Genomic DNA, 18,452 nt, shown 5'->3' with positions numbered 1-18,452 from the left:
CTATTACTATTTATCGATCTGTGAGTGTGCATGAATAGTGACACCATGTGTAGCATTATAAAGGGTGCCATGTGTCACGACAAGGAAATGCCACATTTCAGACAATTAAATATTACATTATTTACTATTTTATTTTATTTTATTATATTATATTATTATTTTAATATTATTTTATATATTTATTTATTTATTTTCTTTTTCTTTTCTTCTCCCCCACGTGGGAAAATACCCATGGGACTTTCTCCTTCCTTTCTTCTTCTTCTTCTTTCTTCTTCTCTCTTCCTCTATCCTTCCGGTCGGTCCCTCTCTCTCTGTTTGCAACTCTTCCGGCCATCGGATGGCCACACGCACCAAGTGATGGGATGGTCCACGGCTAGGCAAGCCCGACCGTCGAATCTCTAGTCAGTTGGCCGATGGACGCGCTGGGATCGGCGTCTAACACCGGTGACCTATGTCCTCCCTGTTGCCTGGTTTTCCGGTGGCTACCGGCCATGTGACGGGTCCTTTCCCATGAAATTTGGGCCCCTTGAGTTCGTTTCCAATCTCGAATTGGCTCAAATCTTGCTCATTCGCGAGATATGACAAGTGCCCATTTTGGCAGCAACTTCATGGTAGGATTCTGGCGACCTTCGGCGTCGGTGGAGCCAGTTGAAGGTATATCCTTAATGCTCTCATCATAAGCCTCAAATTGGTAGCTAGAATGTGAATTATAGTTGAGTATTTAGAAAGTTGCCATTGATGAAGCTAAGTTATGTTTATGCTAAAATTGGACAGAAATTGAACAAGTTTTTACTAATTGTTGCTACAATTAAGTTATTGATGATTGTTGGGAGTTAAAGAAACGATCAATTTGAATTAATTATCAAAACACTGAAAAATCCCAAATTTGCAGTTTAGGCCATACGGGTTCATCTTGTATTTTATCAAATTAAGGTGGACAATGTTGATAATATTAAGCAGAAGGTGTGAAAGGATCGTTATAGATTTTTGTGAGTTTACTTGTATGTTGATTGGAATTATTAAACAAAAATTATAGTTAGCATGTGTATAGATTGATATATATAATCACGTATTGTGAACAAGTGATGCATATATGTATGTATATTCAAATATATATATATATATCGTTAAAGCTTTGGATATATATATAAATATATATATATATAAATATATATATATATAAATATGGAGGTGTGTGATTTTATATGAAATTATATAATTATATATATGTGGATTATATAAATTTGAAAGAAAGTATTTAATCTAGCGGTGTTTATGAGATTTTGATATTTGAAAATATATGATTTATTGGATAGTATTTAATCTTATGTATTTAACTATATATAACTTTTTATATGGCTTCACTGATAATATTTTCGATATAAATTGAATTGAAGGTTTGAGGAATTGATTATATTGACTTGTTGTGATCAAAATTATAAATTTTATCGATTTTTGATGCACCATACAGTACCGGTGTTCTGTAGTTATGGATGTGAGTAGCACACTGGTGGAGTGTGATGAGCACGCAGGTTTGTACTCTCCCGTGGTTGCCATCGGACTGAGGGCAGGCAAGTTTGATATTGGCCATAGCCGCCCCCCTCCGTGGCCGGGATTGAGTTTTTAGCATCGGCACTGCTGGGATGCCATAGTGGCCTGGATGCCGGTTTTCTCTCTATAACCTCCCCGTCAAATGGTTCTTTGGGATACTGGGCATCGTAGGACACTACTGATATATAGTATGTACATCAAGTATCCTTTGTACATATATATATATAAATAATTTATATTTGTATGTATCATACCGTACGGGGACAGCGATCCGATGTGGTCCATGAAGAGCTACCCTCGTAACTATGTTGCCTACGAGTCCAGGGGATTGGACAGTCAATCTAGACAACCACCCTGAACTGTATTGGTAGCAGTGTACCGACAACAGCTGGAATCATGGATTGCGCAGCATGTTGGAGGGTATCGTTTGTACCCCTAATAAGAGCATATATTCAATAATATATTTTGAATTTTAAAATATTATTTGACCTCATACTATTCTATCTATTCATAACCTGAGTTTCTAACATTATACTTAATTATTTTTGTTGTCATTACTAGCATTAATATTATTCTTGTTATTAATATTACAATTATTATTTATCAAAATTATGTTTACAATTATTTTCATTATTACTAATATTATCATCATCATTATGATTATTAATTTTATTTTTATTTTTAGTTTATTATTATCATCATATGATATAATCCCGACAAGTATCACAGCCTACGGGCAAGGAAGATAGCCATTGGGCAAGTATAATATTCCTTGGACAAGTGGTAGTCTTTGGGCAGGTGAGATAGTCTTTGGAACAGCTGTGATTATGTGATAGCCCTTGGACAAGTGATTACCTTCGAGTAAATATGACGGATGATATTAGTACTATTTTTATCATGAAAACGATTGCTATTATTATTATTGTTGTTGATGTGATGATTGTTTTACTTTTCTTCCTATATTACGCATCGGTATATTTTGTAACACAATATTTGACATGTATTTGAAATGTACGGCAATAAGTGGGTGGTGTGGGTGGACGTGAATGATTAAAGGTATAATTGGTTGTTTATTTAGTTGATTATTCCTATTGGATATATATATGTATGTGTTTTATATAAATTGTTATCGAAGTGCTGCTATTGTGGAAATTATTGTAGTAAGGTGGGAAGGATAATGTGGTACCATATAGGAGTGCATTTTCATGTAGGTAAATTTTGGGCATATTTTACCCTTAGGGGAGATGCTACCGGATTTTCCATAGGACGGTCTGGTAGGGTCTCCCTAGGATCAGGATTTGTCTAGGGTTCAGGGAAGGGATTTTGGACAGGTCCTAATAATTAGAATATAAAAATTTAAAATAATTTTTTTTTTCATAAAAAATTAATTATCAAATAAATTAAATATTATCTCATTGACATATTTTTACATAATTTGTAAACTATTGTATTTTTTCATAATAAATTTAATATTAATTAAACTTCCATAAATGTACACTCATTGAGATGGAAGTTGACATCCTCTTGTTGATGATATTACACTCTCATACTGCGTATGGAAAAATTAAAAAAGTTATTAATACTTATGCAAAATAAATAAAATATTAATCATTATTAAATTTGTAATTTAGTAAATGAAAATTTAAAAAATATTACCATCATTCTTAAGATTTGGCGAGGTGCATTTCTCATAATTAAAAGTGGAAAACACATAATGAAGCGGATCAAAAAAATAATTAAATGAATAATAATAAATGTTATAAATATTACTTAAAACATAAGTTAATAAATATACGTACCAATTTATTTAGAAGATATTATTTATCCATATCCCCTTACAGTCATTACAAATATAGTCACTCTCACATTCATCCTCATTATCATTTTTATCAATACTTGGCAACTATATGACAAGTGTATTGTGAGCCATTGTAGTATCTCCAAGAACATCTTCTTCAACAAAAGTACGATGTTATGGTGAAGTTAAAACAAAAAACCATCTCGAATCAAATTGATCTTCAACATAAAATACTTGTTGAACTTAGCAAAACAATGTCAACCAATATCACAGACAAAATTTCTACAAAAGCAAGATTAAATGAACCAACCTGCGGTTAAAATGAAAAAAATCCAACCCATCACATGTCTCCGCCAACCACAAAGAAAAAAGAAACTCACCTAAACAATGGAGACGAAGAAAGAAAAAACCCAGAAAATCATGCAACACAGAGAAATCCAGCTTCCCGGCCGACAACAACATAAACAAATGAAAAATGAAACCCGAAATATCCCACTCTTCAAATATCTCTTAGATTACTTCCAAATCTAATATCTATTAGATAGATATAGTTTTAAAAAAGAAAAGGGATTTAAAGGCGCACATAAAAATTTTAAAATGCGCCAAAAATTTTCAAAAAATGGCAAAAACACGCATTTTCTCTCAATTTCATTTTTTTTCTTTCATTAATTTTTTAGTTTTCATCTACAAATAAAAACTGAAAATATTTCTTAAAAATGCGAAGCAAAATATCGAAGATTACTGTTTATTTTTCTGTTTTTCAAGTACACCTTCATTCTTTATAAAATTCGCATGTCTTTTAAAATTTTTGTTTTTTTTAATTGAGAGAACAGGCGACGCATTCTCTTCAAGAAGGGTCGCTTGTTCTTGAATTGTGGGATCAAGCGATGCATTATGTAACGAATATAGAATTCTAATTCAACAAGCATTCATTGACCAATTTATCTACATAAGTATGTTAAATGATAGCTTACTTGTTTTTAAAAATTGAAAGTCTATTAAATTGCTTTTTCTTAAAAAAAAATTAAAAAAAATTGAAGGAATAGGCGATGCAATTTCATTAAAATGCGTCACCTATTCCATGTTTTATTATTATTTTTTTAATCTTTAATTAGTTTTGTTGACTGCTCATCTAGAAATTAAAAAAAAAACATATTTGTAAAATTAAAAAATTACTAAAAACAACTTTCAAATTCAAAAAAAGTTAAAAATTGGTTGAGTGAAAAGGTGACACAGTTGTTGCAAATGAGTTGCCTTTTCATCCATTTGGCGACTTTGGCTTGGTGTTGTGGTGATTCCTTCAGAGTGTAAAAGGTCCTCGGTTCAATTTTTGTTTTTTTTGTTTTTGTTTTTTTGTTCTTTTAGTCAATCTAATTTTATTTCAACTACAAATACCCAGTGAAAATATTAGAGCAACATAACTGAACTGTTTTTTTTTAGATTTTGGTAATAGGCGACGCATAGGCTCCATTGTGCGTCATCTTTTTTTTTTTTTTTTTTTGTTTTTCCCATTTAATCAATCTAATTTTAGTTAAGCTACAAATAACCAGTGAAAATATTTGAGTAACATAACTGAGCTGTTTTTTTTTTTTTTTTTTTTTTAAGATTTTGGTAATAGGCAATGCACAATGAAGATTATGCGTCGCCTGTTATCCTTTTTTTTTTTTTTTTGGTTTCTTTAGCTAATCTAATTTTATTTCAACTATAAATAACTAGTGAAAATATTAGAGCAATATAATTGAGCTATTTATTATTAATTTTTTTTTATAGATATTGGTAACTGGTGATGTGAGATCCCACATCCGTTGGAAAAGGAAACAAAACATGCCTTATAAGAGGGTGTGAATATCTTTCTCTTGAGAGACCTTTTAAAACCATGCGGGCTGGACCCAAAGTGGATAATATCTCATGCGGGTGGACTAGGCTGTTACAGTTGATATCAGAGCCGGTATCTAGATCGGTATGCCAGCGAGGACGCTGGACCCAAAAGTGGGTAGATTGTGAGATCCCACATCGGTTGGAAATGGGAATAAAACATGCCTTATAAGAGGGTGTGGATACCTTTCCCTTGAAAGGCCTTTTAAAACCATGCGGGCTGGGCCCAAAACAGACAATATCCCATGCAGGTGGACTGAACTGTTACAGGTTACACACAATGTGCATCGCCTATTACTAACTTGAGGCGGAGACGCACAATGTGTGTCGCCTATTACTAAAATCTTTAAAAAAAAAAAGAAAAAAAAAAGAAAAGAAAACCAGCTCAGTTATGTTGTTTTAATATTTTTACTAGTTATTTGTAGTTGAAATAAAATTAGATTGATTAAAAGAAAAAAAGAAAACAAAAGAACAGGCGACGCATAAATGAGACTATGGGTCGCTTGTTACCTATATTTAAAAAAAAAAAAAAGACCAGCTCAGTTATGTTGCTTGAATTTTTTTTTCACGTTATTTGAAGTTGAAATAAAATTAGATTGATTAAAAGAAAAAAAAAAAAACAGGCGATGCACAAAGAAGTCTTTGCATTGGCTGTTACCAATATCTTTAAAAAAAGAAAAAAAGAATACTATTTAAGAGATTTGCAAGAATAAATTGTACATGAAAAATTATATAATTGAACAACAACGTCGTATAATTAAATTTTGTTATTATGTAAACATAGATAAGTGGATGGTTAATAACTTTTCATAAGTCTAGCCTTTAAACAATACAATTCAGATAAAATATACGCATAGTATTAAAAGCGACTCTGTTTAGCTGCATATTCAACTACTCTTAACGATTGTATCGTGTGTTGTTGTTTTTAGCGACCGTTTGACATCGAGTGTTTTGGGATGCGTCGTATATTTATTGAATTTTTACTGACGGGTTAACCTTAGAGTCGCAATTTTATTTTTGCAAACGCATTTGTTTCGTAGCGTCGCTAAGTGAGTGTCGCTAGATATCAATTTTCGCGTAGTGATAAGAAAAAGGTTTTAATTATGTGCAAAGATATGAACTCTTCAGTTTCAGCAACCCCAAAAAAAAAACAAAAAAAAAAAGACCTCCTCAGATGGTGTATCACCTAGGTCAGCCCTCCTCATCAAGGCTTTGAAATTTCATGGTCAGAAAAATTCATCTATCGTGTTAATTCCATGAACCATTTTAAAGCTTCAGGGAACTCAACATATGTCCAATTCCTATAATTGTTAGTATCTTATTTGAACTTGAAATTTTTTATTTTTCTTTGAATTACAGCTAAATCAATGTCAAAATCATAACTAGAATGCAAACTTAGGAATATGCAACACTTAGTCAGACCACTACCACCCCATTCCATGACCACTTTGGCTTTATAGTAATTGAGTAATCAAGCCTTTGGAAAGAAAACTGAACCTAAACTGGATACGTACCACTGGTTATCAAATAATTCATCAGCTACTTAACATTCATATTAATAATTTCAAAGATCAATTTTATAGGATACATAAAAGAATAAAATTACCTGAGCAAGCATTGACTCATCAAGGATTTCAGATAGGCTATGAACCTCATGGCTAGGACCCAGAACTTCAGCTTTAATTGTTTGCCATTGCTTAACGAGTGCTTCAGCTTCTTCCATACGCATCAGCCTTCTTGAAACGGCCATCATAGATGAGAGACCAGCAGCACGGCACGCTTGTGCATCTCCAGCATCAGAGAATTTTTTGAACTTCTTAGTAACTATTGTAAAGAGCTTCTTGAATCTGCCAGCCATTCCATTTCCATTGATGTAAGCAGGAACTACATTGTTATCCACCGTGTAATCTGGTGGCCATGCAACGGAACTTGGATATGCTTCAGATTTATTAGCGACCCAAGATGCACTTCTCTTCTCATTTATATTCATCCTCGTAACTTAACAGTAGCAAGGACAATGCATCCAAGTACTGCAACGGAAGTTAACCTCTCCCAAACTTTATTATGGTGCATGCGAATATTTGTTTTCACTTGAACAGATGGTGCACCACTGTTGTTTCCGTTGCTATTTTTGTCCAAAATCAATGAACTTTGCAAATCAATTGGAGCTAGCTGCTTGACAGTTGTACCTAGATTTGGATAAGAGCTCATACGAGAAAGAGACTCATTTATATTCATCCTTGTAACTTAACAGTAGCAAGGACAATGCATCCAAGTACTGCAACGGAAGTTAACCTCTCCCAAACTTTATTATGGTGCATGCGAATATTTGTTTTCACTTGAACAGATGGTGCACCACTGTTGTTTCCGTTGCTATTTTTGTCCAAAATCAATGAACTTTGCAAATCAATTGGAGCTAGCTGCTTGACAGTTGTACCTAGATTTGGATAAGAGCTCATACGAGAAAGAGATTTCCCAAAATCCCTCCGCTCTGACAAAGTAGTATTGGACAATGGTCTGTGATTTATAGTAGCCACAGTTTGTGGTGCTCCTTTAATTTTGTTTGTTCCCAGCTATTTTCTTTTCACCATTAAAAAAGTTTACCAGAAAACCAAACATTTATAAATAACATTCTGGTTGAAACTAAAGCAGTTACACTTTTCATTCGATCAAATATAAATCTCACCAAGGATGGACGGCAATCCCGTGTGTCTAGAAACACAGTGAGCACAGCATCCTTCAGCCACTTTTCCTGGTCATTTTCAGCAGACATTCTGTCATGAGAAAGAGTACTGAATTGAAGACAGACATAAAGTTTGAAAAGAAATAAGTTAACTTGAAGTGGCACCATGTGGAAACAGTCCATCAAAGCATCATGATATTAAGCACTAGATTTAGTCATAAGGGAAAAACAAGTGTGATAGTCCATCAAAGCAAGATATATTCAGTAACCATAATTTCTGAGTGAATATAAAAACTCAAATGGACAATACAGGGATACACTTTTGGCAAGTAGGGTGTATTCAAAATGGATGTTCAAAATATGACCTAATATAAGAATTCCTATACGCAAAAGAAAACATACCAACAATTGATTTTAACCAAAAGCATCTTTAACATCCTTCCCTGGGACTGAATTTAGCACAGCAGGATTTGAATTTAACTCAAACTGCTGAACCTTTTCAACCACCTCAGCCTTATTACCCTGGAAACCAAGATAGAACCAAAGTACTACATTGAGGTACAAGAAGGAAAGACTGATAAACTAATATTCCTAACTGCTAAAACCGAGACATTTCTAATGTATTTAAATGAAGCAGTAACATACGAAATTGTAGGAGTGAAAGAGGAGCACACTTCACCCAGAAGGAACAAACAAAAAGCTTCCTCCAATTTCATACTGACGCCTTCCATTGTTATCAGACAATCACAAATGTTTTTTGCTTTGTCATTCTGCAAACAGAAAAAGTAAAAAAAAAATAAATAAATAATAATAATAATAATAATGAGAATGAGAATGTACATTATGGTAAACACATTTATCCTCTCTCAGAAACAGAATTAGGAATTCATATGTTTATGAAAGTACAGATAAGATAATGCAACAAGGAAGATATTCACTATTCTAAACAAACTATAAAAGTCATTTTTTATAGGTGGAGGTTACCACCGAAGCGCGTTAATACAGGATTTTGAGAGACTTTCTTACTTGAAACTGGATAATTACCACTTTTCCAGTATGATGTCTGACTAGTTAAATAATTTCTGTACGGTAACGTTTTGTAAGCATGATCCAATTCTTAAGCATTTGTGATTTACAAATTTTCAGTAAAAATATAATAATAATAGAAATGAGAAATTATTAGTGTATAGCTTTCTGACTAAAGAATACCAAAACTGATTGGAAATCAGTACTATGTAATTCAACTTAAAACTGAGTATGCATCCAGAGGAATGACATGAAGTAGAATCCACCATCAAGAACGTAAAAATGCAACAATCTATCAACAAAGTTTCTCTCACATCATCAAACACAAAATAATTCCTCATTTGGTTTGCTGTCACGTCTTTGATAAATGCTTAGAATGGCCTTTTTTTTTTTAGAGATGGCAGTTTTAATTTCTATTGGACTTCGGAAAAACCTACATTGGGAACCTTTAACAAATCTTATATTAGCCTCTTACTTTTGCAACTATTACTAGAAAGGACTTGTAGTCTAATAATATTATGTGGTGGGTTATATTTGAAATAATTTTGATAAGGAGTGCTGAATGTATTTGGAGGAAATCGGATATAATGAAATTGAAAAAACAGAGGCATAAAAACAGAGTATTGAAGCTATGGCAAAGGAAATATATGCGTTACTACGCAATGGGATACATTACAATCTCATAAGAGACTATGCCTATTTATACTTCATTTGATATGGGAGGACGAAAAAAAGTTCAAATTTAAATTTATCAGTCATTAGATTCTTTCACGATAAAAGAATATTGAAAATGTATTATGTAGTCATAAAAGCAAAACAGAGTGGCTCTGTTTTAAGAAGTATGAAAAGATTGATTATTGACTTCTATGTAGCTGTACTAGCACAGTTTCAAGTGAAACTCTATCTAAGCAAGCCAATCTTCGTGGATGGTCAATATGCCTTTCTCATCTTTGCAATGACTATATATACACTCCTCTTTATCTGTATTAGTTGAAAGAAATACTGAATGAACAGAATACTTGTATCGAAATAGTGGCATTTTTTTTTTTTTTTTGGATTTAGAGAAAGTATGTATGCAGGTATATCTAGAATTTGTAGATCCCAACAATACATTAAATATGCAAAAGTAAGAAATCAGGTTTATCATATAAAGTATTAATTTACGAACAAAAAGGGAAGAAAAAGGTGACTGGAGGACTATGTACCTGATTCATCTTCGAAGTATATGTTACTCTCAGCTCAAATTTGGAACTCAGAACTTTTGAAGATCTTATAAATGTCCTTATAATAATGCATATGAGAAGAATGCTTTCCAATATTGAAACAGTCCGACAATCATTAAAAAAAAGAAAAAAAAAAGAAAAAAAAAGAAATGCAAATTATAATATCTATAAAAGATTAGGTACTGCTAATAAGATTGCTTACTGAGATGACAGTTTAGACTCTTCACCATCATAACTGACTCGGAAACCTAAATGAATAAATGTCAAACTCAAAACAAGAGCAGAGCAACATCTCTGAAACTTCAAAGACTCAATTTCATTGATCTAAAAAAGCATACAAGCTTTCAGAAAACCAGAAATGAAAGCAAGAAAAGTCTGCTTCGTTAAGAAGAAGATGTTTCATATGTGAAGCTTAGAGAAAATAAAGAAGGCATCTTTTGGAATAGCTGCTTCTAACAAAAATAAAACTACCTATTATGTAATAAACTAGAAAAGCAAAACCTAATGGGCGCCATCAGTAAAACACAAGTTATTGAGTAATGGTAACTTGTCAACGGCATGTCTTCAATCTCTAGGCTTTTCCGTTTCTTCACTGCATCAATAATATGAACCAAAATAAAGGCACACTTGTGAAACATTCTTCAAATCAGAATTATTTTATTAATATTCATAACTTTTATAAGTTTATTAACATTCATAAATTATATAACTTAATTTAGCCACAGGAATCCAAACACTTTTAGTTGAAGTGCTTTCAACTATTTGCTTCTCTTAGTCCCTTGGTCGGATCACACGAAAAATCTTGAACACCAACTATGTGGCTTTTTGAGGTGATGATATATCCTAGCATCAATTCATAAAAAGATTTATTTTATGGAAAAAAAGTGTTTACTTATTTTACATAAGCTTCTAAAAACAACCCTATAAAAGTCAAAGTTTATGAAAGCGGGACATTTAAAATATCATTGACTTTTATTGACTTTATAATTATTACAACATATCTAAAGATAAACTCTTAAAAAAGAAAAAAAGAAAAAAAGAAAAAAAGTACTCTAGGAGATGCTCTTGATAACTTATATGGGTGTAATAAATTACTAACTAAAACTCTACATATCTTACCAAAAAGAAATTAAAACTCTATGCATAGATAAAGAGAGACTTATAGGGCCAACAAACTATCAAAGCATTTATACTCAATTTAATATTTCGGTCGGGTCTTAATTGTAGTCTTTGTGTTCGTATAGTAATTCATTTTTTCTTTTCTTTTTGTTGGTCTTGTTGATAGGGATCTGCGAGGAGGGTAGTTACATAGATTTCAAATGCTCGCTAGTATCATCACCAATTTGGTGACACCAAATAATTTGTAAAACAAATTTATAAATTATTCTATATCTTAGAAATCCAAACACAATAGCTTTTACATTTCGTATACTTCAAAAGCCATGCATCGAGACAACTAATCAAATGAAATTCATATTTATTTTTATTTTGTCATATTCTTTCTCATCCACACCCAATCCTTTGGTTAGAGGGTAAGATTAATGTGTCCCAACAATATTTGGGTTATATATATAATCTTTTGGCAATGTGGTCATAGTGTGTTCCACCAATATTTTGGTTATATATATATATATATGAATTTGACCTAGAATAATTTATTAAGTTACTATGTTTCAGAGATATATCACGTGTAGAAGAATCCAGTACTAGCAATTTATCTGTAGCTTCCACCATACTAATAAAGAATTATCATTGTAGGCTATGTGGAACAATGTACATATATTATCTGTACATGTGAGTTTGGTTCAGCAATGAACATACAAAATACTGTTATGGATTCTGAAAATAGTACCCTAATTCTTCAATTGTCAGCATAAAATATATAGGTATGCTTTGTATCTGTATTGCTTGGTGTGGATTGAGACCTCTCTGCTTCTGGGCTTAAAAGACTAGTTTCTCCATATGCATTTCTAATTGTTATTATCTTTAACACTTAACTAATTGAATATTTGGTAGGCCAAAATTTTCATTATTGCATTGCCTTTATCCCATTGTCTTTCTTCCAATCACGCAGCTGATACTCTGCAGCAATAAATATATGGCAAACTTCATTTGATATATATTATAAGGAGGAACTGAGATTTGTCACTCATTAGCTTCTTTAGGACATGACAATATTGCCGTCTAAGCTTGAAATATCTATATATTGCCGTCACAAAACAAAAACAGAGTAGCAGGAAAAGATTGATTACTAACCTTTATGCACATGGACTGTACAAGTAGAGTTCCAAGTGCAAAATCTTAGCAAGCCAACCTTCATGGATGGTTAATTTTCCTTCGGTATCTTTGCAATTATTCAATATACAGTCCTACTGATCTCTAGGGCCTGTTTGGCTGCTTGTTTTAAACAGTTTCCTCTTCTAGTGTCTGTCAAGCAAAAAAATTAGTATTCAATTGTATCAGTGTAAAGAAATAGCGAATGAAAAGGATATTTGCATTAAAATAGTGCACTTTTTTTGGATTTAAAGGAAGTATTTATCTGTTTATATCTAGAATTTGTAAATCCTAAGAATTCATTATTTTAGTTATGTTCTATAAATATGGAAGGACTGAATGTTCTTTCCCAATTCCCAAAACTAAACCAAACTAAAATCAAATGCTTGACCGGCTTCTACTCCATGAGCTAACAAAATGAAGTTTATCATATACTCTGTTATTGGTATATCAAAGTGCATATATACTGTATTAATTTACAAACAGAAATAAAATGAAAGCTGTATGAATACTAATATACCTTGATAGTCCTAATGGTATGACCTTCAAAGATGTTGAACCAGCATGAAGCTCTATTTTCTTCAAATTTTTCAAGTTGAAGGTCATAAAGAGCTTCTCCAATTCAATCCATCCTGATTCTCCAAATTCTTAACAAAAAGGGAAGCAAAAGATGCAAGTTTTATCAGATGCATCAGGGGCAAGAAATCCATGCATTTCAGTAGTATGACTGATGAACTATGCACCTGATTCATCTTCAAAGTAGCTGTTACTCTCAGCTCATTCAGAATTCGAACCTTTGAAGATCATATAGATGTTCGTAATAATGCATATGAGAAGCATGCTTGCCAATATTGAAAGAGTTTAACAAGCATAGCAAAAGGAATTCAAATTATAATATGTTAAAAGATTAAGGTATTGCTTATAGGATTGCTTGCTAAGATCACAGTATAGAGTCTTCAAAATCTATTGATTAGGAGGTCTATATGGATAAACATCAAACTCAATAGAAGAGATGAGGAAGACCTCTAAAACTTCTGAGACTGAATTTTATTAATGCAACAAAGCTTATAAGCATTTACAAAACCAGAAATGGTAGCAAGAAATGTAAGCTTCATTGTGAAGAAGATTTTTATTATGCGAAGCTTAGAGAAAATAAAATGCATCGTTTTGAACAACTGTTTTCATACAAAAAATTAAAAATTAACTATTACTTAATAAACCAGACAAAGCATAGTTTAAATGGGACACCATCATCCGTAGAACACAAATTACTGAGTAATGGTAACTTGTCAACAGCTAGCATCATCTTCAAGCTCTAGGCTTCGACCTTGTTTCATCACTGCATCAATAATATAAAGCACAAAAAAAGGCAGACATGTCAAATTTTCTTCAAATAAGAATAAATGTATCTATATTCAAAATTTTTATCACTTACTTTAGCCACAAGAATCCAAGTTCTTCTACCTTAACTTAAAGCACTTTCATCTGTTTACTCCTCCTAGTCTCCTAGGTGGGGTCACACGAAAAACCTTGAACACCAAGTATGGGCTCCTTGAGGTGATGATATATCCGAGCATCAATCCAATTATGAGTTCGCATCCATATCCTATCGCAACAGCTTCCCAACCAAAACCAGATAATATTGAATCATCTGATTTCTCATTGTCATGAGGTGGTAAAGGAGAGGTTCCACACTTCTTTGACAATGGAGGACCACATAATCCCCAATTTCCCTCAAAGGAAGAATTTTCAAATATACCAATTTGTCCAGCTTGAGGTATTGGACCCACAAGTTCATTATCAGTGAGGTTCAAATATTCAAGAAATGTGAGTCTAGTAAACTGCTGAGGGATTTGATCGGAAAGCTTATTTTGAGAGAGATCTAAGGATTCAAGCTTAATCAGATTCCCTAAAGATGGTGGAATGGGTCCTGTAAAATTATTACTTGACAAGTTGAGCACGACTAAAGTTTGAAGATCCCCTATTGTCCTTGGAATTTCTCCGTGAAATTTGTTATTTGAGAAATCAATGCACATGAAGAAAGTAAAAATTCTAATGTAAGGCAAATTTTGTCCCTTATTTATCATGGTAACAGAGTAGCTATAGGATCCCTCACCAATGTATTTCAATTGTGACTTATTATATGAAGTTTCTTCCATCGAAGTCCAATTTTGAAAATAGTGCGACGGTAAACTTCCAGTGAAATCATTGAAGGATAGATCAATGATATTTAAGTTCACAAAGCCAAAAAACCTATGTGGATGCCATATTGGACCGTAAAATTTATTGGAAGCTAAAATGAGAAGTTGAAGCTTCGAAAAACTCTGTACCATAAAAGGAAACGTGTCAGTCATCTGATTGTGCCCGAGATTTAGAATATGCAGCTCTTTGCATTTAATTAGAGACTTTGGAATCTTTCCACGTAAATTGTTGTAGCTCAAGTCCAATGTTTGTAATTGGTTCCCATCCCCACATGTACTAGGCATGTTGCCGTTCAAGTTGTTTCCTCTTAGATTTAGAACCAAGAGAGAGCTACTGAAGTTTCCCAAACATTGAGGAATAGTACCGCTCAAATTATTACTTGACAAATCAAGATATCTTAGATCCCTCAATTTACAGAACAGTGGATCAATTCTTCCAACCAAACTATTTTCTGAGATGGAAAAGTATGTTGTGGACATTGGTGGAACAACAAGTGATCCATGCAACATGTTTGAATGTAGGTCAAGTGTATCCATTACCTTCCACGGAAGAATTAACGGAGCTTTTTCCCAACCGCGAATGAAGTTGTGAGAAAGATTCAAGTAATACAAGGTCTCTATCCCAACGCTCAACAACCATCTGGGAATTGGATTGCTGATATTATTGTTGGAAAGATCTAATGCCTCCAATATACTGATGCAGCAGCTGCAATATTTTAGTTTCTGTCTAAACGCAGCGTTTTATTTCCTTTTACTTCCCTTGCTGATATAGCCTGTTTTGTTATTTTAATTGCTGAGGTGGCTTCATGCCTTTTGTTTTTTTACCTTCACCCTGCATGGTGACAAAGAGGAATATAAAAGTAGTTGTAAAAAACACAGATTGGCTAATTTCTGAAATAGACTGAAATGCTTGTTTTCTCTCATTTTTTTTCGTGACTCATACTGGAATTGGACCAGAGTTGGATCTGGACAGGAATGAGAGCCTGAGATCTGCTCCTTGGTAATTCCCTCTAGAATTTTCTGCATCAAATTGGTATCAGAGCCCACAGGTCCCAGGTTATTCTCTCTGAAATTTCCATGGCTGGTTCCGGTGAAAGCTCTCAACGAAATTCTGGCGAAGACCCAAACTCGAAAATGCTCTTATCTGCAGTGGCTAAATTAGATCAGAAATTCGACACCCTTTCTAATGAGATTCGGCAACTCTGTGCTGCAATACATTTTGGTCTGACGTTGAAAACTGGAGCTGCTGGTTCTCATCTCCCAGAGCACTCCGGCGACCGATCTGCAGCAACACAGATGCCACAGACGCCCATTCCTTTGGCACACCTAGCAGATCCACACCTCCAAGATTCGCCTCCTCCTCGAATTCCCAGAACTCAACACCGACAATTTCTGGATGTTCAGCAACGTATTCCACTCTCAATCGACTCGGACTCGGAAGATGAGATGGAGACAATGGCTATGAATCGAGCCCCTCAAGCTGGTCCTCACAGGTATGCTCGAGACCACCAACCTTCAGACTACCGAATTAAAGTAGATATTCCAAATTTTGATGGGTCTCTGAATATTGAGGATTTTCTTGATTGGGTACAAACTGTTGAGTCTTTCTTTGAGTATATGTCCATACCGGAGGATAAACAGGTTCGTTTGGTAGCTTACAAATTCCGTGGGGGAGCCTCGGCATGGTGGGAACAGGTTTTGAGTAATAGACGAAAACAAGGAAAGGGTCCGATACAATCTTGGTCAAGGCTACGCAGAATGTTGCGAGCCAGATTTCTCCCCGTTGATTTTGAGCAGATCCTTTACCAGCAATATCACCATTGCCACCAAGGTAACCGTTCTATTAGTGAGTATACTGAAGAATTTTATAGACTAAGTGCTTGGGTGAACTTGAATGAAAATGAAGGCCAACTAGTTGCTAGATATGTGGCTGGGTTACTTACTCCAATTCAAGAAAGAATAGAGCTTAGTCCTGTGTGGAATCTGAGTGAAGCTGTCAATTTAGCTTTCAAGATTGAAAAGCAAATTGAGAGGCATGTAACTAAAACACCAGCTAAATGGAAACCCATGAGTGAACTGTACCCACCAAAAATTAAATCCCTATCACCAGCAGCCCCTTACCAAAAGACCACCCCTGCTGATAATTCCATGAAAAATACCAGCAAACCCCAAAACCAACCCAACCGGCCTTCAAATCCTTATGCCCGAAACTTTCCACTCAAGTGTTTCAAGTGTGGCCAGCAGGGGCACAAATCTAATGAATGTCCACTGCGAAAACAGATTAACATAGTGGAGACTCAAGACGATTCGGGAGAAGAGTTTGCCACCGTGGGGGATGAAACCGAGTTGGTGGATGAAGACCAAGGTGAACCAGTTATTTGCATCATCCAGAAGCTATTGTTCTCTCCTAAACACCCCATGGAGCCTCAACGCCATTCAATTTTCAAAACCAAATGTACTATCAACAAGAAGGTGTGTGAGGTGATTATAGACAGCGGGAGCAGCGAGAACATAGTGTCCAAGTCCTTGGTTAAAGCCTTGAAGCTTCCTACTATGAGTCACCTGAATCCTTACAAGGTGGGTTGGATTAAAAAGGGCATCGAAACCAAGGTCACCGAGCTGTGTAAAGTTCATTTCAGTATAGGAAAACATTATGCCGATGAGGTTGTTTGTGATGTTGTGGACATGGATGCATGCCATATTCTTTTAGGCCGACCTTGGTAGTTCGACAACTCTGTAACGCATGATGGTCGACAAAACACACATTCGTTTCAATGGAATGGGAAGAAAATTGTCCTACTTCCTTCCAAGCCCCAAAATGACCCTACTTTGCTGCCCACATCTGGAGTATCACCAAAACAACTCTCGGGAAAGGGTCCTATACTTTTAACAACCTCGGGAAAACATTTTGAGCTTCAAGCTAAACACTCACAGATCTGTTTCGGTATTGTAGCTTCACTTCAAGCTCCTGCAGATTCTCAATTTCCACAACCCATTCTCCAACTGCTTCAAGAGTTCGCTGAAATCTGTCCAAGTGAACTTCCGGATTCCCTACCACCCATGAGGGACATCCAACATGCTATTGACTTGCTACCCGGGGCCAAACTTCCTAATCTCCCTCACTACCGAATGCCACCAAAAGAAGTTCAAATCCTACAGCAAATGGTTGATTAAGGACTTGCTGAAGAAGAACCTTATCCGAGAAAGCCTAAGTCCTTGTGCAGTACCAGCTCTTCTAGTCCCCAAAAAGAATGGTGAATGGAGAATGTGTATTGACAGCCGTGCTATCAATAAGATAACTACCAAATATCGGTTTCCCATTCCCCGGTTGGAAGACATGTTAGACAAATTAAGTGGGGCTCAAGTGTTCTCTAAGTTGGATCTTCGCAGCGGCTACCATCAAATTCGAATAAGACCTGGAGATGAATGGAAGACCGCCTTCAAGACTCCTACGGGTCTCTACGAGTGGCAGGTCATGCCCTTCGGGTTATGCAATGCACCGAGTACCTTTATGCGTTTGATGAACCAAGTTCTACAACCTCTCATTGGCATCTGTGTGGTGGTATATTTCGACGATATTCTTGTGTACAGCCACTCAACCGAAGCCCACATTGAGCATGTGCAGCGGGTATTTGTGATACTCAAGGAAAACCATCTGTATCTGAACCTCAAGAAATGTGTATTCATGACCCCAGAACTTCTTTTCCTCGGGTTTATTGTGGGCAAGCATGGAATCAAGGCCGACCCCTCAAAGGTAGCTGCAATCCGTGATTGGAAAACACCCTCAATAGTCACTGAAGTTCGCAGCTTCCATGGACTCG

General features: G+C 34.8%; 1 protein-coding gene and 1 long non-coding RNA gene across 4 annotated transcripts; both read right to left on the bottom strand.

The window, feature by feature from the left end:
- Window positions 1-6,744: 6,744 nt before the first annotated feature.
- On the bottom strand, window positions 6,745-11,661 carry LOC125419859 (uncharacterized). 2 transcript variants are annotated; one of them, XR_007238627.2, is made up of 4 exons: window positions 8,553-11,661; window positions 8,310-8,429; window positions 7,911-7,998; window positions 6,745-7,804 (listed from the first exon to the last, which is right to left on the bottom strand). It is a non-coding gene; the product is annotated as an uncharacterized LOC125419859 (long non-coding RNA). The 2 variants fall into 2 exon arrangements; XR_009635714.1 differs by having other exon boundaries at window positions 7,911-7,976.
- A 1,788-nt stretch (window positions 11,662-13,449) lies between these two features.
- Window positions 13,450-15,320, bottom strand: LOC112491611 (receptor like protein 27-like). Of its 2 annotated transcripts, none has more exons than XM_060814139.1 (2): window positions 13,866-15,320; window positions 13,450-13,769 (listed from the first exon to the last, which is right to left on the bottom strand). In XM_060814139.1, exon 1 carries the CDS (start codon window positions 15,166-15,168, stop codon window positions 13,912-13,914), a length of 1,257 nt encoding a protein of 418 aa, XP_060670122.1. In that variant the 5' UTR covers window positions 15,169-15,320; the 3' UTR covers window positions 13,450-13,769; window positions 13,866-13,911. The 2 variants fall into 2 exon arrangements, with proteins under 2 accessions (XP_060670122.1, XP_060670123.1); XM_060814140.1 differs by having other exon boundaries at window positions 13,895-15,320.
- Between the last annotated feature and the right edge of the window lie 3,132 nt (window positions 15,321-18,452).

Source organism: Ziziphus jujuba, chromosome 2, assembly GCF_031755915.1.
Source record: "Ziziphus jujuba cultivar Dongzao chromosome 2, ASM3175591v1".
Classification (NCBI taxonomy): Eukaryota; Viridiplantae; Streptophyta; class Magnoliopsida; order Rosales; family Rhamnaceae; genus Ziziphus; species Ziziphus jujuba.
This window is presented reverse-complemented; position numbering and strand designations above follow the sequence as displayed.

Excerpts from the sequence above, each read along its gene's own strand:
- LOC112491611 (XM_060814139.1), bottom strand. The coding sequence starts at position 15,168 with ATGGATACACTTGACCTACATTCAAACATGTTGCATGGATCACTTGTT.